General features: G+C 39.2%; 1 protein-coding gene across 1 annotated transcript in view; it reads right to left on the bottom strand.

Annotated features, from left to right (window-relative positions):
* Positions 1-856: 856 nt before the first annotated feature.
* The window catches only part of traf1 (TNF receptor-associated factor 1), a 42,328-nt gene continuing 19,397 nt past the window's right edge, over positions 857-23,787 (bottom strand). The window contains exons 4-11 of the mRNA XM_043720282.2: positions 20,339-20,437; positions 17,448-17,609; positions 16,428-16,499; positions 15,719-15,787; positions 12,877-13,392; positions 11,813-11,990; positions 7,432-7,580; positions 857-4,797 (exon numbers count right to left, since the gene is read on the bottom strand). Coding sequence (XP_043576217.2) covers positions 4,579-4,797; positions 7,432-7,580; positions 11,813-11,990; positions 12,877-13,392; positions 15,719-15,787; positions 16,428-16,499; positions 17,448-17,609; positions 20,339-20,437 — 1,464 coding nt within the window. The 3' untranslated portion in view covers positions 857-4,578. The remainder of the gene's footprint in view (positions 4,798-7,431; positions 7,581-11,812; positions 11,991-12,876; positions 13,393-15,718; positions 15,788-16,427; positions 16,500-17,447; positions 17,610-20,338; positions 20,438-23,787) is intronic.

Raw genomic sequence — 23,787 nt, 5'->3', positions numbered from 1 at the left:
AGGGTTTAAGAGGGGTATGGGCCAAAAGCTGGCAAATGGGATTAAATCAATTTAGGATATCTGGTTGGTATGGACGAGTTGAACTGAAGGGTCTGTTTCTGTGCATAAATATCTCTATTTTGCATTTATAGATCATTAGATTAGATTAGATTAGATTACTTACAGTGTGGAAACAGGCCCTTCGGCCCAACAAGTCCACACCGACCCGCCGAAGCGCAACCCACCCATACCCCTACATTTACCCCTTTAGCCTAACACTACGGGCAATTTAGCATGGCCAATTCACCTAACCTGCACATTTTTGGATTGTGGGAGGAAACCGGAGCACCCGGAGGAAACCCACGCAGACACGGGGAGAACGTGCAAACTCCACACAGTCAGTCGCCTGAGTCGGGAATTGAACCCGGGTCTCTGGCGCTGTGAGGCAGCAGTGCTAACCACTGTGCCACCGTGCCGCCCACATAGATAATGCTTTTGCATCTAATGTCTCATCAATTTCTTCACAATTTTTGTTAGGCTATTTCAATATTCTCCAGTTCCTAATTAAACTAAAAATTTAATTTAAAACTAAAAGTATTAAAAATTAAGTAAGGAGTTAGTCATGTCGAGAAAGAATACACAATAAGATGTAACTCATTCATGCAGAAGCTAAACATCAAGGAGGTACCATTGGTTTTATTCTGGCGGTTAGATAGCAAGCATTATATATATGTTGTGGTTCTGTTCGCCGAGCTGGGAATTTGTGTTGCAGACGTTTCATCCCCTGTCTAGGTGACATCCTCAGTGCTTCGGAGCCTCCTGTGAAGCGCTTCTGTGATGTTTCCTCCGGCATTTATAGTGATTTGTATCTGCCGCTTCCGGTTATCAGTTCCAGCTGTCCGCTGCAGTGGCCGGTATATTGGGTCCAAGTCAATGTGCTTATTGATTGAATCTGTGGATGAGTGCCATGCCTCTAGAAATTCCCTGGCTGTTCTCTGTTTGGCTGGTCCTATAATAGTAATGTTGTCCCAGTCGAACTCATGTTGCTCGTCATCTGAATGTGTGGCTACTAAGGATAGCTGGTCATGTCGTTTCATGGCTAGTTGGGTGTTCATGGATGCGGATCGTTAGCTGTCTTCCTGTTTGTCCTATGTGGTGTTTTGTGCAGTCCTTGCATGGGGGGGGGGGGCGCAAAACCAATGTAGTGTACAAAATCCAATGCAAGGACTGCACAAAACACTACATAGGACAAACAAGAAGATTCAAATCAATAAGCACATCGACCTGGACTCAATATACCGGCCACTGCAGCGGACAGCTGGAACTGACAACCGGAAGCGGCAGATTCAAAATCACTAAAATGCCGGAGGAAACATCACAGAACTGCTTCACAGGAGGCTCCCAAGCACTGAGGATGTCACCTAGACAGGGGACGAAACGTCCGCAACACAAATTCCCAGCTCGGTGAACAGAACCACAACAACCAGTACCCGAGCTACAAATCTTCTCACAAACTTTATATATAGTTACCGCTGTTTGCTATACTGAATCTCAAGGTGCTATGTTTTATAGAAACTACATGTGCAACAATATTGAAGACTAGCTATCTGACTTGATTTGATGGTTTCTTGCTGCAGTGCTTGAAATGCAAAGAAATGTAGGCTTATAATATGCTGTGTATTTTGTCACACAATCAGACTGATAATTGGAGTGGAGGTACAGATCATGTAGAATCTTAAACGGATGGTAGAATAGACTAGCAGAGCTAAATGGCCAACTCCTGTTTCTATGTAAACTACACATTTAGATTCAGTACATTGCCCATCCTGCACCTCGTGGAGGTAGCGGCAGCCAGGACAAAACAAAAATGTAAAGACTCAATCTGAATTGAATTAATGGTTCAAGAATAAATTAGATCTTTTGATATTTTTAGATTTTCTAGTCTGCCCTAGTGCTCATTTCTTTTTCACAGTGCTGTTAATTAAGTCACTTATACTATTTTGTTTGCTTACTTGGAATACACTAAAAAGATAGTCAATAATAATGGAGTCCTGTTCTGCAGGTAGAATTGGTTTGTTCAACTGTACTTTCTGTAACAAATCTCATTTAAATGCTGTTCCGAACCAACATTTAACAAGACACTACAGAATTGCAAGTTCATTACACTACTGAAAATTTGTTCTAATTTAAGCATATTTTAATCTCTATAAAAGCTAAACATATAGCATAAATGAAGTCAAAAGATATATCAAGAGGCAAAAGACAGCCTCAATAAATGTTAAATAAATACAATAAGAAAATTACACCTACACAAAAAAAATTCCTAAAATCATAAATCTTAAGCTCTGTTGCCACAATTACTCGTCAAACATTATCAACATTTAACACAGCAAATGACAGCAGTGAAAATGTTCCAAACTGTGATCACTCTGTTGATCAAGTTTCTGAAATTACTCCCTTTCAATTAGTATCCTGTATATTAAAAATGTACATCAGTTGATTCATAATTAATACTAGTGTTATATAAAAAGTAAAAGGATAAAATAAATTGGGAAAATGGTACCAGATTGAGAGAGGTGCAAAAGTAGGAGAAATGAGAGCAAAGGAAAAACAACTAAAAAACTGGATCATCTTCAAACATTCAAAAGAACCTAACTCATTTAAACGGAAGAGACCCATTCAATAATTTTCGCTTGGAAAGACTAGCTTTAAATAAGTACTTCCTAATATGTATGATTTCTGCATATTATGCAATAGCAATTAACATTTTAAGTTAACACTGATCTCGAAATGGAACCATCTTATTCATGCGAAGACGTTGCAACAAAGATCACTAGATTAACTCCTGAGACAAGAGAGTTGCCCTAGGAGGAGAAGTTTAGCAGAAAGGTCCTACATTTTGTGGACTTAAGATTGAAAGGTGACCAAAATTCTTGGAAAACTTGAAAACTGAGAGGCTATTTCCCTGACTGAGAAGTCTAAAGAAATCTGAGGAGTCATTGATAAAGGATTATGGTCTTGGCATTTCAGACAGAGGAAAGGAAACATTTCTTCATTCCAAAGACAATGGAATTCTCAGAGGGCAATACATGCTTGATGGTGAAGTATTTTCAAGACAGAGGTTGATAACTCTCTTCAGGTCCATGAGAGGAATGGAGATAGGACAGAAAAGTAGAATGAAGTTAGAAGATCAGCCATGGTCTTAGTGAGAGGCAGAGTAGGCTTGAGGCATCAGATACCATTTTTGTTCCTATCTCTTCGTTCTTTGAACCTTTATGATCTTACTTTCTACATTTACTTAAAAATTTCCCTTAACTAGGAAACTAAATTAGAAATTATGTGCTATACTGTAAACTTGTGTTCATGAAAGCCCATACCAATTTTAGTGAGTTTTGAGAAGATTTGTAGCTTAGGCCCTCTGAATGTAGTTTTGCTCGCTGAGCTGGAAGGTTCGTTTCCAGACGTTTCGTCATCCTACTAGGTAACATCTTCAGTGGGCCTTTGAACGAAGCACTGTTGATGATTTCTGCTTTCTATTTATACATTTGGGTTTCTCTGGGTTAGTGAAACATCTGGAAATGAACCTTCCAGCTCAGCAAGCAAAACTACATCAATACCAACTTATTGAAAGATTCTAGAATGTCTGTTTAACTGAAATTGACAGTATCTTTTGTGTGAAAAGCAACAAAAAAAAAAGTCATCAAACAATGTCCACAGATTAATGAACATTAGTTACATTAATGGGTGGCAATGAAAGTATCATTACAAGTTAACTAGATAAATATTTTCTTTAACTGCCATTCATTTTGAATTTTTCTTCATTTCCTTTCTGCAATAAGTTGACATTTCTTTCAATTGTTCTTTCCGTAACCATTTTTAGATCCTTTATCTTTTCTCTAAATTTATGCTAGTAATCCTGATCAATAAACATAAACCCAGCATAGTGGTGGAGAATGCAGATTCACTGATGGATAAATTAAAATAGCACAAAACAGCTAATCAGCAATACCAGAAGACAAAGTAATGAATGCCTTTTAGATGCTAATTTTGGAGCGGCACAGTCCCTCAGTGGTTAGCACTATTGCCTCATAACACCGGGACCTGGGTTTGATTCCACCCTCAGGCGAGTGTCTGTATGGAGCTTGCACATTCTCTCAGAGTCTGCGTGGGTTTCCTCCAGATGTTCTGGATGTCTCCCACAGTCCAAAGATGTGCAAGTTGGGTGGATTGACCATGGGAAATGTAGGGTTACAGAGATAGGGTAAGTCTAGGTGAGATGATCTTCAGATGGGCTGAATGGCCTGCTTCTACACTGTAGGGATTCTAATGGTTTTTATCTTCAAGCACACAAAAGCAAGAATGTGTGTCATAAAGTGTTCCCTATTTAGCATTGCTGAAAACGCACAGTTACAGATGCACAATTCCGAAATCCAATTATTTTGATTTCTGATCTCTAGAGTTGAAAGAAATATTTACATTTCTATTGACCACAAGTATTTTCTAAGTACAGAATGGGTATCTCATTTTCTAGGAACACAAAACAATGTAGAAATATTGTGATTTCCTTTTTTTTTTGCAGAGTTCCAGCCCTCCTCCTAATTACGTAGCAGCGTCTATAATACATTTAACGAATAAGGTGTCATCCTTCACATAGGTCTGTTTGGGAGCGTCAAGTTTGGCCAGTGGGATAAACATTGGACAGCCACTTGCAATATTCATCTCCTTTACTGGTCTTTGAAATGAGGAAGAACTAACATCTGGACGAAAGGCATCTATTAAATGTTCCCTGTTGTTCTGGTCCAGAAGCATGAAGGTGACCTTAGGAGAGGAAACAAATTATTTTTTTAAAAATTCATCACTTTTGGACATCTTTGTATTATCAGCAACAAATCTAGTAAAACACAGCTTGCTGAACTGAGCACTGGATTTGGGATAGCTTTAGAAATCATTTTAAATCAAGTTGAATGGAGAATTATGGGTGACACATAGCTGAACACCCAGTACTTTGATAAGATCATTCTGCATAACGATTAAATGTTTCAAAGTCCAGTTCTCAAAGAATAAAAATGATAAATATTTTACTATATACAAAATATGAATAAATGCATTGCCAGTACAAACAAATACTTAGAAGAATAAGCTTGAACAAAATTACAAATACTGCTTGGAAGTTTAAAAAAAAAGAGCCATCAAATTTTAGTAATTTCAGTTATTGCAACACTAATCACCAAGAAACTTAAAAAAAATTTTACACCTTTTAGGAATTTCCCAATTAATTTGCAATTGAACAGTTCTTGTGATGTAATGTATTTACTGAAGGTAATCTTTATTATTTGTCTCCTATAGGAACATGATAATAGCAGAGACAAGGAGAGCTGATGGCCTAGTGGTATCATTGTGAGGTTACCTGAGTTTCTGGATTTAATAATGTTCTGGGCATGCAGGTTTAAATCCTGCCAAGGAAGGTGGTGGAATTTGGATTTTTAAAAAAATTCTGGAATTAAGAAAGTCTGATGATGATCATGAAACCATTGCTGATTAAATTGGGAAATAACATATCTGGTTCATTAATGGCCTGGAAGGAAGGACACTACCATCCTTACCTGGTCTGGCCTACACATGACTCCAGACTCATAGCAATGTAGTTGACTTTCATAGCCCTCTGGGCAATTAGGGATAGGTAATAAATTGCTAGCCCATTCAGTGACGCCCACATCCCATGAATAAATAAAACAAGCAGAGACACAAGGACTACTACAATTACCTTTTCCATAATTACATTAAACTGAGGATCCCAAAAACACAACCATCATACTAAAACAGTATTGGTATAATCTTGATATGTATCTCAAAATGTCTGAGATGGGAAGATTGCAAATAGCAATTGAACATTGGCTATTATCACCAATAGGTTTCTATTTCCAATGGCAAATCAAATGTTCAATGGCCTGAGGAAGTCCACTCTGGATTTAGAAATGTGAATGGATAATATCTCCACACCATTGAATGTAATGGAAACTAACCACACAATTATTGTGATAAGTAGTTCTATAATTCCACATTTTGAAATATCTGACAAAAGGGTAAGGAAAAACATCACTCTTCCAGACAATAAAAACAAACAAATTACAAAAACTCAGAACAATCAATGTCAAACATTGCGCATTGTCTTGGAAATGACGGGGTTTCTTCAAATTGCTGCTGTTCAGGAATGCCTGCCACATTCAGGCACTTGCCAGACCAGCAGTGCACCTGCCTTCAGAATGGAAATCCCATTCAGTTACAGATCCTAGCCAGAAGCCCACAGCTATATTGAATGCTAACGTCATAGGGGAGACCTATTCTGGTATGTTGCTCTGCTGAGGCCTAGAATCAGCGCTGCATCCCAGGTCACAGGTAAGTGATGGCAGGAAGGGGCTGTAGGGGCATCAGAAGCACATTTTATGATGCCAGGTCCCCCAATCAGGCACCGATTGCCTTTGACTAAGGGACCCAGCCCTAGGAACCACCGATGAGATTTGTTTATCCTGTTCTCAGCATTGGGTCAGTATGTGCCAGTGGGATGAGGCCCTTAGGTAGGCACTGATTGCCCACTTCATGACCTCAAATGACAATGGAGCAGGAGGCCATCCACCACAGACTTAATGGGGGCACAAACAGGAAGGAAGCAGGACCCCTATCTGCATACTTAAATACTGTCCTTATTAAAAATTCTTTTAGCCAATATGGAGACGCCAGCATTTATTCTCTATCCTTAACTGAACTGAAAGTGCTTAACAGGTTCTTTGAAGGTCTGATCAAAATGAATATAAGAATATACGTGTGTGTTGATATAAAATAAATTTATTAGCTTAATCTTGAGATAAGCAAACTAAGGAGCAAATCTATTATCTTAAAACTACTTCAGAGATTTTCCACAAGCAAGTCTCCTGCCTGTTGGGGACTCTTGGGTGAAAGCTGGCTTTTGGAGCTCTCTATTTCTACCGCAAACCTCAGTGCAATGGTGTAAGTCCACAAGGCTGATTTTATAAACCCCAGTCCTGAGCTGGGAAATGTCCTCAAATTACTACTATTCTGAATCTGATATCATGTGCTGTATTGCCATTCCTGAGTACTTTCCCAAACAGTCCTCTGTGCTTGTCTGTCACAAACAAATCCAGGTGTTGCTGCAAATAGCCTGTTCCTAAGTCAAGGCAAGATCATTGCATTCAAAACAATTTTTCATTTATTTTTCCTCAACTGCTTATCACCTTGTCCAATTAATACTGAATGATCTGGTTTGGAGAGATCATTTTAAGCTTAACATTACAGGTGGTGGTCAGATGCACCTTGAACCATTACAATCCATTTGGTGTAGTAATTATGCTCATTCTGTAAATTCTGCTAATTTATACAGGTGAGTGTGAACACGGATCATAAAGTATTAACATTTCATTTGAATATTCCACATACCTTTTGTTTAAATGGCCAATGAAGCAAAGCATCATATTCACCCCTCATTACAACAAAGAACAAAGAGATGTGTGTTCCTCGGCCTGATCCATCTCCATTTAAATAAATTCTTAAACACACTTTATACCCATATTTGCTGGTGTAGAATGCTGGGGAGAAAAAAAAACAATATTAAAATCTTGTTGCGAAATACATGGAATTGCCAAAATAAAAAACAAAAGTTGCTGAGGATCTCAATCAATCAATCTCGCAACATCTATAGAAAAAGAAAGAAACAGAGACCGGAGAGAGAGCGAGAGAGAGAGAGAGAGAGAGAGCGCAAGAGAGAGAGAGCGCGAGAGAGAGAGAGAGCGCGAGAGAGAGAGAGAGCGCGAGAGAGAGAGAGAGCGCGAGAGAGAGAGAGAGCGCGAGAGAGAGAGAGAGCACGAGAGACAACAGAGCGCGAGAGACAACAGAGCGCGAGAGACAACAGAGCGCGAGAGAGAGAGAGAGCGCGAGAGAGAGAGAGAGCGCGAGAGAGAGAGAGAGCGCGAGAGACAACAGAGCGAGAGAGGAGGTGGGGGTTCTGGTGGTGAAAGGAGATAGGTGTTATAGTGATAGAGGAGTGGTGCAGGGTGTTGTGAAGAATATGCACCCCATGAAGTGCTACTGGGGAAAGAAAGGCAACATGATGGAGGAGGTGTCAGAAATGGCAGAGGGTAATTTTCAGTGCTAATTAGGTAGAGAAGTAAATTAGGTAGAGAAATTGCAGAGATGAAAAAAAAGGACAAAGTATACAGCAGGCTAGGAGATTGTTGTTGGGTGACTGTTGGTTGATGCTTTAAGGGTTAAAACAAAATATACTGAATGCAAGTTTAATTCAGAACTGCACCTATAGAGGTGACAGAAGTAATTTAGCCACACAAAGAGAGATAACCGTGCTTATATGTAAAAATGGAAACTCATTAACCAAGAGATAATTGCTGTAAAATGGGAAACTGTTTGCATTGTCAAGGAGAATGCTCATTGAAAATGGGCACAGCAGGAGTTGGATTAAGCTTGCAATGGAACACATTCATCTTAACTGGTACCTTCTAATAAGAAACTGAAAATGTAATTATCATGAACTATGGTCATATGACAAATGGTGTACTGCAAAAAAATGTGTGTAAATAAATGTAAAGAAACCTTCAGTCATGAGTCATAAAGATGTACAACATCAGCCCAACTTGTCTATGCCAACCAGATATTCCAACCCAATCTAGTCCCATCTGCCAGCACACAGCCCATATCCCTCCAAACCCTTCCTATTCATATACCCATTCAGATGCCTTTTAAATGTTGTAATTGTACCAGCCTCCAACACTTCCTCTGGCAGCTCATTCCATACACATACCACCCTCTGTGAAAAAGTTGCCCCTCAGGTCTCTTTTGTCTTTCCCCTCTCACCCTAAACCTATGCCCTCTAGTTCTGGACTCCCCCACCCCAAGGAAAAGACCTTGTCTACTTACCCTATCCATGCCCCTCATGATTTTATAAACCTCTATAAAGGTCACTGCTCAGCCTCCAATGCTCCAGGGAAAACAGCCCCAACCTATTCAACCTCTCCCTATAACTCAAATCTTTCAACCCTGGCAACATCCTTGTAAATCTTTTCTGAACCCTTTCAAGTTTCACAACATCCTTCCGATAGGAAGGAGACCAGAACTACACACAATATTCCAAAAGTGGCCTTACCAATGTCCTATACAGCCGCAACATGTCCTTCCAACTCCTGTACTCAATACCCTGACCAATAAAGGAAAGCATACCAAACACCTTCTTCACTAGCCTATTTACTTGAGACTCCACTTTCAAGGAGTAATGAACCTGCACTCCAAGGTCTTTTTGTTCAGTAACAGTCTCTAGGACCTTACCATTAAGTGTGTAAGTCCTGCTAAGATTTGCTTTCCCAAAATGCAGCACCTCACATTTATCTAAATTAAACTTCATCTGCCACTCCTCAGCCCATTGGCCCATCTGATCAAGGTCCCGTTGCAATCAGAGGTAGCCTTCTTCACTGTCCACCGCACCTCACTTTTGGTGTCATCTACAAACTTACGAACTATACCCCTCATGCTCACAACCAAATCATTTATATAGATGACGAAAAGTAGTGGACCCAGCACCGATCCTTGTGGCACTCCACTGGTCACAGGCCTCCAGTCTGAAAAACAACCCTCCACCACCACCCTCTGTCTTCTACTTTTGAGCAAGTTCTGTATCCAAATAGCTAGTTCTCTTTGTATTCTGTGACCTTGCTAACCAGTCTCCCATGGGGAAACCTTGCTAACCAGTCTCCCATGGGGAAACTTGTCAAACGCCTTACTGAAGTCAATATAGATCAGGTCTACCACTCTGCCCACATCATTCCTCTTTGTTACTTTTTCAAAAAACTCAAATCAAGTTTGAGAGACATGATTTCCCACGCACAAAGCCATGGTGACTATCCCTGATCAGTACTTGCCTTTCCAAATACATGTACATCCTGTCCCTCAGGATTCCTTCCAACAACTTGGCCACCACTAACATCCGTCTCACCAGTCTATAGTTCCCTGGCTTGTCCTTACCATCTTTCTTAAACAGTGGCACCATGTTAGCCAACTTTCAGTCTTCCGGCACCTCACCGGTGACTATCGATGATACAAATATCTCAGCAATCACTTCCCTAGTTTCCCACAGAAGGTAGACCCGATCAGATCCTGGGGATTTATCCACTTTTATGCATTTCAAGACATCCAGCAGGTTCTCCTCTATAATATGGAGCTTTCTCAAGATGTCACCATCTATTTCCCTAAATTCTATATCTTCCATGTCCTTTTCCACACTAAACACTGATGCAAAATACTCATTCAGTATTTCGCCATCTCCTGCAACTGCACACAAAGGATGCCTTGCTGATCTTTGAGGGGCGGTATTGTCTTCCTGGTTACCCTTTTGTCCTTAATGTATTTGTTGAAGAGTCTCTTTGAACCTGTATGCAAAAAAGTAGAATGAAGCTTTTGCCTTGTTTGGATTCTTACATGTCTGCAGTAAAACAATAATCCTATATATACGGAAGCTGGTGTTGGAAAGTAAAGACAAAATGAAACCTGCCGTGCTCAGAAACAAAAACAAAAGTTGCTGGAAATGCTCGGGCAGGTCTAGTAGCATCTGTGAAGAGAAATCAGAATTAACATTTCGGGTCCAGTGACCCTTCCTCAGATCTGCTGAGCTTTTCCAGCAACTTCTGTTTTTGTTTCTGATTTACAGTATCTGCAGTTCTTTCGGTTTTTAAACTGGTTGGGATTGAGATGTAACGTCGGTTCAATTTATCTAAATCTCAAATCAGGTTTATTTCACAATTGATAATTGCAAGTTATGCCTGTGGGCTCTTCATTGCTGCTGCTCATCAGGTCATGTGGACCATACTGTGGTTCTGGGAGGAAGAGAAAAGGTCAAGAGGGGAAATGCAAGAAATATGCTTCCGTATATATAGGATTATTGTTTTAATGGCCCTGTCAAGCAAGCGTCAACCTCCATTTGTTCTATGACATTTTTAATATTTAATCTCCTCAAACCCCCTAACCTTTCTGTTTCACATTCTGGACCACCCCTCCTCTTTTTCAACAGTATAATACCCATTAAATCTCCAACTCTCTTCAGTCCAAAGCAGAGTGTGATATCGGACTAGCAATATTAATTTCAGTATCTCTCTCCACACATGTTGCCAGCCCCGCTGAGTTTCTTGAGCATTTTTTGTATTTATTTCAGATCCTCAGCACCCACAAAATGTTGCTTTTGTAACACCATGAACACTAGTTATAATATAATGAATTTAAAGATTCAAAGTAAGTTTGGAACTGAAAATGCAATTTAGTTTAGTTTCACCGTTGCAATGTATTGACTCTTAAGTGCATTCATATGGTCTAGCAAGTTACTCTGCTCAAGGACAATTAGGGATGGATAACAGGTACCAGCCCAGTCAGTAACATGAATGAATTCAAAGAACACCGCTGTCAGCTTCATTGTGTATGTTGTTATCAGTAATAATAAATATTTATTAGCAATAAATTAATACACTTGGAAAGGAAAAAAGGAATCAATAAAATTATCACTGGCTATCACTTTCTGTCATGCAAAGTAGAAAAGCAAAATGTTAGAATTGAGAAAAACAGAAGAGTAGGCCTATTCTCAGTAATACAAGGAAGGCATAGTTGGAAAGGAAGCTTGGGGAAAACAAGGCTACTGATGAATGTTGACCGAGAAAAAAAATTTGATCCCTTCACTGATTCAGAACTAGGAACATTCCAATTAAAAAGGGAAAGCAATAAACATGTCCTCACCTTCAAATACTGCGAGACTTATGAGTAAAGTATGTACCTGGAGAGGAGAAGTTTGTTACTTTGCCTGAAATGGCTTCCTGGCGTTTTCTATTGACATCAGTAATTTTCCACATCAATATTCCCTCATAAGAAGTTTGTTCCAAGGCAAGTATTTGCAAACGGAATTCATTGATGATCACGTCTTTCAAAGTAAGGAGATGCTGTTGATCGGAAACCTAGAAATAAAAAGTGTTCAGCAAAATTTTAAAAAGTTTTATTGAAATCATATTTTCACAAACAGCTTCACACTGTTGTTGTAGTGAATTACTTTTAATTGTGATTGGTGTGTTGCTCTTTACTGATGTTATGGTTGAGCCTCCTGCTGCTCAGACAGGGAGTTTGTGGCACATTCAGTAGTGTCCCTGCCAGTGGATTCAACCCTCACTCTCACTACTTGATGTTCAAGGAAGATGTGCTTGCAACTGTGTTAAACAGCTGGAGGATAAGCTTGTACATCTTTCCAGTCTACTCCAATGGCATGCAGTAAGAGGGGACAAATTCCTGGTCAGCCCCATGATAGAAAAGGATCTGAGCTGCAACATTCACAGTTCCACTTTCATGTGTATGTTACAGTCTGGAGCTATGGAATTGTAGTTTAATTATGGGAGGGTTTTGTTCTCACTGCAGCTGTTCAGCCAATGCATATATCCAGCAGCACAGTCAATGTTTTATATTGCTTATTTTTAAATAAACATTTTAAAAAGGTATTTGAGGATCCAAAACAATTTTCAGCATTACAAAAGTTGCATTGTAATAATTTGTACATCAACCATAATTCCTTACATGTGACCTGTACCTGTGTACAGAGTATGGTCAAGAAACAAATTTGAAGGTAAGGAAGTGTGGTCAAGTCATGATGTATTTCCGTACCCATGATTAGAACAGAACATCCTGAAACCATCATTAACTTCAGGTTATTAACAGAACAAAAGATTAAGAACATTCTAAGTTGCAACTTTTCATGAATATTCCATCTAGTTGTGCATTAGATTTGTGGTTTTTTGCAAAATGATTAACTATTGTTTGCATACAAGATAAACACAGGCAAATAGACTCCATTACCTTTCGCTCCAAAGCTCTGATGGCATCCTGGTCAATCTTGTTTTGCCTCTCAAATGCAGCCATAGTAGCTTGGGTTTTTTCTACTTCTCTGTTCAAAACAGTCACAATATTTTCAAATGTCTGAATTTTCAGTTCAAGAGCATCAACTTTATTTCGACACTCTGACAATGTCTGACCAGAATAACTGAGTGTCTGCAAGTCTGAAAACTCACTAGAACAGGTAGGTCCTTCAAAATGATCAGTTTCTAAGTCACCATTAGATTCCATGGCAACCTGGGTGTGCAAGGAGGCCAAAGAATCTGAGGAGGACATATCCTTGTCTAATTGCTGGATTTTGAACTGTAATTCAGCAATCATTGATGAGAGAGAAATCATTGATGAATGATCACTGCAACCATTAGCAATGCTGGAATTCTGCAGAAAGGTAGTTTTCAAAGTATTGACAAATTGAAATACTGAGGCAAGATGTGCAACAACTGAAGAGTTTTCGTGATCTTTGAGACGTTCTTTGCCACCCTGTAGTTTAAAAAAAAAGTGGGCTTAGCTGAAAACTGCAAGTTGAAGGAGATATTTTTAAAAAGTCACAAGAATTCACATTTTGCATAAAACCTCTGAGCATTAAATCATCTCAAAACCAAAATGTGTATACTGAGCAAAAAGTAAAAGGCCAGTTGAGAGTGAGTGAGTGAGAGAACACAGAGAGAGAGAGAGAGAGAGAGAGAGAGAGAAAAAGAGAGAGAGAGAGAGAGAGAGAGAGAACAGAGAGAGAGAACCAGAGAACACAGAGAGAGCGCGAGAGAACAGAGAGCGAGAGAGAGTAAAAATGGACTTGTCAGTTGTGAAGGTTCAGTGCTTGCCACCATCTTGGATAACGTTATCTTCCTCTTTTCCCATCTCAGTTTGAATTTGTCTTTCACTTAAAAGGGGGCTATGGTGTATGTGAATGGGACATGCAACAGAGAAGCTGATCAACCAGATTGAAAAATCAAAATACAGTAAAGCAGGAAGTAGCAAAACAAACACTGTCATTTTACAGTTAATGAAGTCAGAAGATTGGAACAGACAAGAGATTAAAATAAACTTAATGAGAAAACTAAAAGTAAAAGTGGGCGGCACGGTGGCACAGTGGTTAGCACAGGATATAGGTGTCACTGACTAAGACAGCATTTTTTGCCCATCCATAATTACCCAGGGGTAGTTAACAGTTAACTACATTTCTTGTAGGTCTGGAGTCACAGACCAGGTTAGGATGGCAGTGCTTTCTTGAAAGTGCATTAGTGAATCAGAATGGTCTTTCCTTACAATCAACAAACTATTTCATGGTCACCATTAGACTCAAAATTTTTAATGAATTGAAATTCCACTATTTGCCATGGTGCTATTCAAACTCAGGCCCCCAGGACATAACCTGAGTCTCTGGATTAATAGTCTAGTGATAGTAACACTACTCAGTTGTCTCCTCAGTTCCATTACATCACTGCATGATGTGCCTCAGTCTAGGCTCAACCATCTCCAGTTGTTTCATCAGTGACTTTCCTTCATCATAAATCAGTAATGGGGATCGTTGTTAATGATCACAATGTGCAACACCATTTGAGACTTCTTGGGTACTGAAGCAATTGATGTCCATGTGCAGCAAGATCTGGATCACATCCAGGCTTAGGCTGATCAGTGCCAATTAACATTGGTGCCACATAAGTTCCAGTCATTCAATGGTCATTGCCAACAAAAGGAGGAGATTTTAGTCATCATCCCAGATGTTCAATGGCATCGTTTCCAAATACCACCCCCATCTTGTGGTTACCACTGACAAGAAACCGAATTAGCCTTATTCATACTGTAGTGACAAGATCAGATCAGGAGGTTAGGAATTCTGCAGAGTAACTCACGGTCTGCCCCCCTTATGTCTATTGATGTACTTGACAAGTCTGGAGTGAGATGGAATACTTTATCTTGCCTGAATGTGAACAACTCCACTAAACATTCAAGATAGTTAAAGTCCTCAGAGATGAAGCCGCCTTCTTTGACTGGTGCCCCATTTGACATTCAACATTCACACCCTCCACTACCTAGACCCAATGGCAGCAGTGTGTACCAGTTTCAACATACACTGCAGTAAGTCACCAGTGGTCCAATATTGGCACTTCTCAAATCTGATGTCTGTCAGCTAGAATGACAAGGGCAGCAGACATGTGAGAACACTACCACTGTAACTTCCCTTCCAATCCACACACCATTGTGATTTCGTATCCTATCACTGTTCCTGAGTCAAAACCCCAGTACTTATTTTTCATCTCAGAGATAAAAGCCCGAAGAAGAAATAAAATTTAAAGTAAAACATCTGACAAAATTCATGTTGTTGAAATATCATAAAATGGAAGGAAACGGAAACCAGGCTTTTGAACAGTGACTAAGATTAATTCATACTTCTGTTTTCAAGTTCAAAAATTTTGCAAGTACTAAGTCAGATTCTTTACCCAGTCTATAGATCGTTACAGTGCAGTCAAAATTTCTCATTTAAATTTATCCTATAAAAGGTTATCTGAATTTTAAGAAATGTTTAAACATTGGTCTCAGTTCCCGACTTAGATCTGCACACAAATCATTGTCCAAAATATTCATTTCAGGGATACACTAAAAGGTATAAAAGATTTCTTAAAATAAAAATTAAGCAGGTTAAGAAAACACAATCTTCACAGCGCACGCACGTCTAGGCATTTTCTTCCCCCCACCCCCTGAAGTTAATAATTTTCTTTTAGTCTGAAATTCCAGATTGTAAGAAGTGGAAAAAGTTTACAAAAGAAGATTAAATGCTATAATTCCAATTAAAGCTTTGTTTCACCTTGAAATTGCATCCCAATTCTGCAAAACGACAGCTGTCACGGGTACGGTTTCCTCCAGGAGGCCGAAACTGTAAAAACATGTAAACAACAGCATGAAATTACATGAATTCCAGTTTTTTTTTAAAAAGAAACTCGAATAAAAAAATTCAATCCTTCTCCTTTGATGTGAAGAAAAACAGTGAAATTTCGAGGAATGATATTTTCACCAATGTTGCTACTTATACAGAACTAAGCAGAGGAGCCCAAAATGTTTTTGTATAATTCTACCAACTTTAGTATTCATTATATGGAAAAAAAAGCAGGAAGAGACTAGCTCTAACTTCTTCAAATGAAATTATCTAATGAAAACAAGGAAAAGTCTCTTGAGTGGTCAGTCAGTAGTCAAATTGTTTTTTTTTTAAAATTAATTAACAGGATATTGTTATTGACTAACTACCCTTTATTGCCCACTCCTAACTGCACTGGAGAAGGTGGTGATGGTGAACTGCCTTGTTGAACTGCTGAAGTCCTGTAATGTTGGTAATCCACAATTCTATTAGAAAAGGGAGTTATTGACAGTGAGGCAAAGCAACACATTCCAAAACTTGAAGTGGACCTTGCAAGTGGCAATGTCCGCATGCTGCAATGTCTACTTCTGTTGTCTCCCTTAGTATTACAGGTCAAGATTTATAGCCTTGTCCAATTACAGCGAATTCACAAAACTCTTACCTTTTCTTTATTGGCTGATTCACCTTTAAATGTTTTCTTTTCATTAGCAAAAGCTTCCTCACAGGTATGCATCTGGTGTTTGAGAGGGAAAAATAGTGAGGGTGAATTTTATTCTACTTTCCTCAAGCAAGCAAACAAACAATGAGACAAAGTCGAGAGTGTGGTGCTGGAAAAGTACAGCAGGATGAAGGGCTTATGCCCGAAATGTCGATTCTCCTGCTCCTCGGATGCTGCCTGACCTGCTGTGCTTTTGCAGTACCACACTCTCGACTCTAATCTGCAGCATCTGCAGTCCTCACTTTCTCCCAATGGGAAATAAAGTTCCAACATTTAACCAATCTTGATAAAATATTCCACTATTTAAGACAAACATTTTTTTCCAAACACAAGTAGTAAAAAGGTAGTTTGGATTTTGTTGGGATACAGAAGAAAGTTAGTAAATAATTGTAAGATATTTCAATTGTAATATAATATTAAGCAAAGAAAATTTTATGTCAGGTCACTATAATATGTAATGATAATTGTTTAAAATCTCTCTTTAATTGTTGTTGCCATAGTAAAGATAAAGAGCAACAATGAGCATGGATCATGCATGGGTTTTATCATTAAAATATTACTAATAAGGTGTTCTTTTAAATGAAGATGCAATAAAAAAATTGAATTAGGAAGTATTCTGTAAATTTAACTAGTTCTTTGATACAAAAATTCACTTACTCTTGCAGAGCCTAACATTTACAGAGACCAGTCAGGCCAAAAAGCCTGTTTCTGGACTGTGGACTTGATGCAACTTGACAGAAATTTCCCTCCAAAAGACTTTACACAAGGGTTTCAAACTCCTGTTTAAATTATGGTTATTAGGAACTCACGATACAGTGCAAGTGTTCAATATTATACAAAACAATTATTGGATCATTTTCCTAAACAATTAGGAAATGCCAATTATGAAATTCCTATAAGATTACATAAAAATTAGTTTCAGTTAGAAGATTATTCTGCATTAAAGAAACATTGCCAGCCAACCTGCAAATCTTTCAAAAACATCTTTACACCACATTGTTGACATTCTGTCATATTGTTTTTACACTCTTTTTCCAAATGATCTGCCAGTTTCCTCCTTAAAATCATTGATCCACAACCTGTACTACAAGGGATCAGGGAAAATTCGCACTGTGTTATGTGATCCTAGAAAAGGCAAAAAAACAGTTACTGACATCAACATACAAACATTTCAATTATATAACAGAAATATGTTGCAGCTTCTCTGTAAATTCAACAACAAAATCTAAAGAAAAATCTTAAATAGTTACTGCTTTTTTCAAAGCTAGACTTTAGGCATAAATAATAATTAATGCTTAGATTCAAAAAACAACATAGTTTACACCTTTAAAACATTTGATACAACAGCTCCTACACTTCCATTAAAAGGAATTTCAAATCAGTAAAACAGCCTTCAGCAGGTCCTTTGTTTTTTTAAAGGAGAAATGAATTCCAGATTCATGACTGTTTTTAAAAATCAGATAACCACTGTTCAAGCCTTCAGATCACCAATTACTAAAATTTATCAATTATGGTTAGACTGAAAGTGGACTTTGCAGATAAAACTAAAATGTTGACACCTGTTTAATAAAAACAGTACTGCATACTTTATCTCAAAAGAAATAATACAATTTTACATAGTCTTAGCTAACCATGAAGCAAAGGTAAAGCAGTATTTCACCACAATCAAAGTAACATGCATGCTACATGGGAGGACGATGAAAAGCCAAAGGCCAGAGGGAAGATCAGTAAAAATCAGATCTTTAGATAATCCAGGAACCAAAATTCTTACTATTGCAAAGACTTAAATCTTTCTACCGATTGTTTTGGGTGTTAAGTAATTTTGGATTTAGACCAACAAAATATGCTCAAGTCAGCAATATGTATTTTAGGAATAGAACTACTGTTGCAGACACATTTAATCCAAATGCTTTTCTTGATCTATATTAAATGTTGCAGACTTAGGTGCAAAAGGCACAAAGAATGCCGATGACACAAAACTTAGAAGCACTATCACTATCCTGCTTGCAGTTGACAGACTTCAAAAGGACATTGACTGGCTGTGAAACGGGCAAAAATGGAGCAGATGAAATTTAATGCAGAATTGTGAAGTAATAAAACTTGTAGGGAAAAAAGAGTTACAATATTAAGGATACAGTTCTGTGCTGGTTACAGCAAAGAAATAACTGAGATTACATCTGCAAAATAATTGAAAGTGGCAGAAAAGCAGTCAGGATCTTTTGGCTATAAATAATGAATGATTTTATTGTTACATGTATTTTACCGTGAAAAGCTTTTCCACTGTTGCCACAATCCGGCACTATTTTGAATAGTTTTTAAAAAAACAAAAGTGGCTTAAACAGAGTCCATCAGTCCTGAGGCAGCTTATTATCAACGAAGACTGCACCATCATCCCTCCTCCGCTGTCTTGCTGCCATCTACATTGGACTCAAGCAATGGTGAAGTCACCATTCTTTAGGCACCATCTTTCACTGCTGGGCCGTTTCTCATCCACCACCACCACCAATGTTGGACCCACCAATGTCAGAGTAGCATCTCTCGCTGCTGGACCCATCTTGAGGTTGCTGTGATTCTCTTCTGCCACCGCTTTGCCAGACCCAACAATGAAGTGGTTGTCCTCAGGTGCCATCTTTTGCTGTTGGGCCTACCTTTTTGATGTCACCTCCCTCCCTGGTAAAGTATGGGCTTGCTTGCTCACTATGGCAAGGTCCATGTTGAGCCCACTGGAGTCTACACTAGGCTCCCTCACTGCCATGCTGGGCTGATGCTGTCCAAGCTCAACACTAAGGGGTAAGGATAAAGAAAAGTGATCAGAACAGACGCGCCTCAGCTTAGAGCCCTACTCCACTGCCATCTTGATGGTGGCATGGAGCACAAAAGCAAGCTCTGATGAACCTTCTGAAACTCTGGTTTTGTCCAAATTTGGGTCCACGCTTTAAAAATGACTGTGAATGCATTAAAGAGGTTGCAGAAGAGATTTACAAGAACTATCCCAGGGATTAAAGACTTCAGTTACATGGGTAAATTGTAGATGCTGGTTTTTCCTCAGATTAGATTTAGAAGAGATTTTACCTGTTCTCAAAATCATGAGTGGCCGAGAAAAAGAGTGGGGGGAAAAATCCCATTGGTGGAAGAGGAGCAAAATTGGATAACACCAACTCAAAGTGAATGACAGAAGAACTAACAGTGACAAGAGAAAATTTTCTTTTACAGAGGATCCTCAATTATCCAGCATTTGCAAGATTGCAAGGTCCCGATTCTCGGCTAAACTGTGTTACCCTGCATTCGATTAACTGAACGAAATACTGCCCGCCTGTGGCCTTCGGATAACAGAGGTTCCTCTGTAATTTTAAAGTGAGTGGTTCACATCTGGAATGAAGTCCTTCAGACTATATTAGAGATTGATTTAATCTGAGTTTTGATAAGCATCTGAAGAGAACCTATTTACTTGTCTGCAGGAAAAAAGCAGGGGCATAGGACTACCCAAGTTGTACATATAGAGAGCTGTCACAGAAACAATGAGCTGAGTGGCCTCCTTCAGTATTACAATTGTCCTATGATTCTACAAATTTAGACCGGAATTCACAAAAAGAAATCCATATATCGAATACCTTGTAAGGTATTGAGGATTCAATTATTTTAAGGATAGCATTGTGGGGTCTCTTTAAGAACATGAACCATGACGTGCTGACTTGCCATCTTCACTATATGAAATCCACCAAAGTTGTAGAAAGGTGGAAATTAAAATAATTATTTTTCCTATCAATTGGTCATGTTTTCACATGTGACAACTGACACATGATAATTTCTTTAATTTTTAAGATTGGAAACTTTTTGCTAATTAGTTAACCCACCTCATAGTTCTTCAATATGTTTTTCCAGGTACATCCAAGATTGATACAATGTACTTTCAAATCTAAAATCTCCTTAGATACTGCAGCATCAGTGAAAATCTAAATTTAAAAAAATTAATAGACTATTAGTTCCAGCAAAACAAATTAAGATTCCTAAACAGATTTGAGCAGGTCAAGTGAAGATACTTGGGAATGTTAATTTGTAAACTAGCTGTGAAGTTCTTGTAGGTTAGAAACAGCTCATTTTACTTGTGATCATGATTATTTACATGATTGTAACGATTTCCCTGTGGTTAAAAAGTCCCTTTGATGAAAAAAAACATGGTTTCCTCTTAAGTCAGAGCACTTAGAGCTAGAGGAAACAACAATTAAAAGTACAAAATGATTGACACTTAAATATCTGAGAAATCATAATTGAACAATGTGGTTTTAAAATCACAATATTTCTAACTGGAATCTAAGTTAAAGAACACAATACTCAAGATTTTAATATGCAGAACTTTACTGTATAATATACATTAACACAGTAGAGTTTGAGAATGAATAAAATCATATTTTGGGCGTAAATGCAATGAACTACAGGAGACAGATTTAAAATACAAATTTTAAACCTACAGGATGTTATGCTGGGATATGAACACTTTTCATGGTGGCTTTTTCCAAAAAAAAAAAAAAAATTTCTCAAAAATATTTCAGCACATCAGCTTCCTCAATCTCTATGTGTTCCAGCATGCTTACCTGCTCCTCAATGGTTTCATTCACTACAAGGTCCTTTTCTTTAGTAAAAACAGAAGCAAAAAACTCATTTAGGGCTTCCCCCACCTCCTCAGACTCTATGCACAAGTTCCCTATGCTATCCCTGATTGGCCCTACTCTTTCTTTGATCATTCTCTTATTCTTCACATAGTGTAAAATGCCTTTGGAATCTCCCTAATCCTTCCTGCCAAGCCTTTTTTGTGCCCCCTCCTTCCTGGCTTTCCTCAGACCATTTTTGAGCTCCTTCCTCGCCTGCCTGTAATCCCCTAGAGCTGAGCAAGACCCTTGCTTCCTCCACCTTACGTAAAGCTGTCTTCTTTCTTTTGACGAGAAGCTCCTCCGCTCTCATCATCCCACGTTTCTTTATCTTACCCCTTCTTGCCGGTCTCAGAGGAACACATTTATGCATCACTCGCAACAACCGTTCCTTAAACAGTCTCCACATGTCTATAGTGCCCTTTCCATGGAACAATTGCTCCCAGTCCATGCTTCCCAACTCACATCTGATAGCATCATAGTTTCCTTTTCCCAAATTAAATATCCTCCCATTGTGCCTGCTTCTCCCCTTCTCCATAGCTATGTAGAATGTGAGGCAGTTGTGGTCACTATCACTAAAATGCTCTCCCACCACAAGATCTGACACCTGCCCCGGCTCATTGCCGAGCACCAAATCCAAAATGGCCTCTCCCCTCATCGGCCTGTCAACGTACTGAGTTAGGAAACCATTCTGAACACACCTTACAAAAACAGCTCCTTCCAAACCATCTGCTCGAAGGAGGTTCCAATCAATATTGGGAAAGTTAAAGTCACCCATTACAACAACCCTACTACATTCACACTTTTCCAAAATCTGCTGACCTATGCTTTCTTCAATCTCCCTGCTGCTATTGGTGGGCCTGTAGTAAACTTCTAAGGAGGTGACTGCTCCCTTACTGTTCCTAATTTCCACCCATACTGACTCAGTAGGCAGACCCTCCTCGACAATGGTAACTTCTGTAGCTATGATACCCTCTCTGATTAGCAGTGCTACACCCCCTCCTCTTTCCCCCCCTCCCTATTCTTTTTAAGTGTTCTAAACCCTGGAACATCCAGCAACCATTCCTGCCCCTGAAAAACCCACGTCTCTGTTATGGCCACAACATCATAGCACCAGGTACTGATCCATGCTCTAAGCTCATCACTTTTATTCCTGATACTCCTTGCATTAAAGCAAACACACTTTAGCCGATCCCTTGGTTCTTTCCTAGGAAATTCCTTCCCACTGGCTGCGCTACCTCTTGCTATTGCCTCATCTCCATCAACTCTCACCACTGGTATATAGCTCAGGTTCCCACCCCCCCCTGCCATACTAGTTTAAACCCTCCTGAACCACTTGAGCAAACCTTCCACCCAGGACATTGTTCCCCTTCCAGTTCATGTGCAACCCATCCTTCATGCACAGGTCCCACCTTCCCCAGAAGGCATCTCAATTATCTACATATCTGAAGCCCTCCCTCCTACACCAGCTGCGCAGCCACGTGTTAAGCTGCGCCCGCTCCCTGTTCCTCACCTCGCTATCTCATGGCACCGGTAGTAAACCAGAGAACACTACTCTGCTCGTCCTGCTCTGCAGTTTCCACCCTAACTCCCTGAAATCACTTTTTATATCCTCAATCCTTTTCCTGGCTATATCATTGGTGCCAATATGTAACACGATTTCTGGCTATTCGCCCTCCCCTTTCAGAATCTTATACACCCGATCGGAGACGTCCTGAACCCTGGCACCAAGGAGGCAACATACCTTCCAGGAATCCCGATCCTGACCACAAAATCTCCTGTCAATTCTCCTAACAATAGAGTCTCCTACCACTAGTGCTTTTCTATTCTGCCCCCTTCCCTTCTGGGCCACAGTGTCAGGCTCAGTGCCAGAGAACTGACCACTATGGCTTTCCTCTGGTAGGTCATCCCCCCAGCAGTATCCAAAACGATATACTTATTGCTGAGGGGAATATCCACAGCGGATCTCTGCACTGTCTGTCTGTCTGACCCCTTTCCTCCCCCTGACTGTAACCCATCTATCCTTATCCTTAGCCTCAGTAGTGGCCAACTGCCAGTAACTCCTCTCAATTACCACCTCAGCCTCCCGATGGAAAGTTATTTTCATCTTGGCTCAATTGAAAAATTTTGTTCAACATTGTGTGGATTTTAAAATCATTGCTAAAAATTCATTCAGTAATCAGACATGTCAAAATCTTCCATTACCCAGCACAAGTGGATTACATAATGGAAAAAAAAAGTTTTTTTTCCATTAACATGTATACTTTGATGTATTTCAGAGGTAATCCAGTGCAGTTTTATTAATATAGTTGAACATTAATTTCAGAAAAAGTAAGTATTTTCACTAGGTGTGCGCAATAGGCCACCTGTAACTAACCAGATTTAAAAATCATTCAAAATGTCTTAATCAAAACTGTATTGAACCATCTACTATTTTGTTTGTTGTACTCACTATTCGGTTTCTTAACAACCAAAATATTTTTCCATTCCGGGGCAGGAATGATGGACGGTTAGTTTTCTAGTTAAAGTCTTTTCTGGAAAAAACCTTAAACCGAAGGGCCAAATGACCTACTCTTGTTCCTATTTCTTATGGTCTTATGATGCAGTTTGGAAATAGGTTGGAAACATTGTTTTACTGTGTGGTTAAAGAATTGTCC

This window comes from Chiloscyllium plagiosum, unplaced genomic scaffold (assembly GCF_037043375.1).
Source record: "Chiloscyllium plagiosum isolate Xiang-an unplaced genomic scaffold, Cpla_swu_hap1 HiC_scaffold_21, whole genome shotgun sequence".
Lineage (NCBI taxonomy): Eukaryota > Metazoa > Chordata > Chondrichthyes > Orectolobiformes > Hemiscylliidae > Chiloscyllium > Chiloscyllium plagiosum.
The sequence above is the reverse complement of the archived record's forward strand: the minus strand, read 5'-3'. Positions and strand labels throughout refer to the sequence as shown.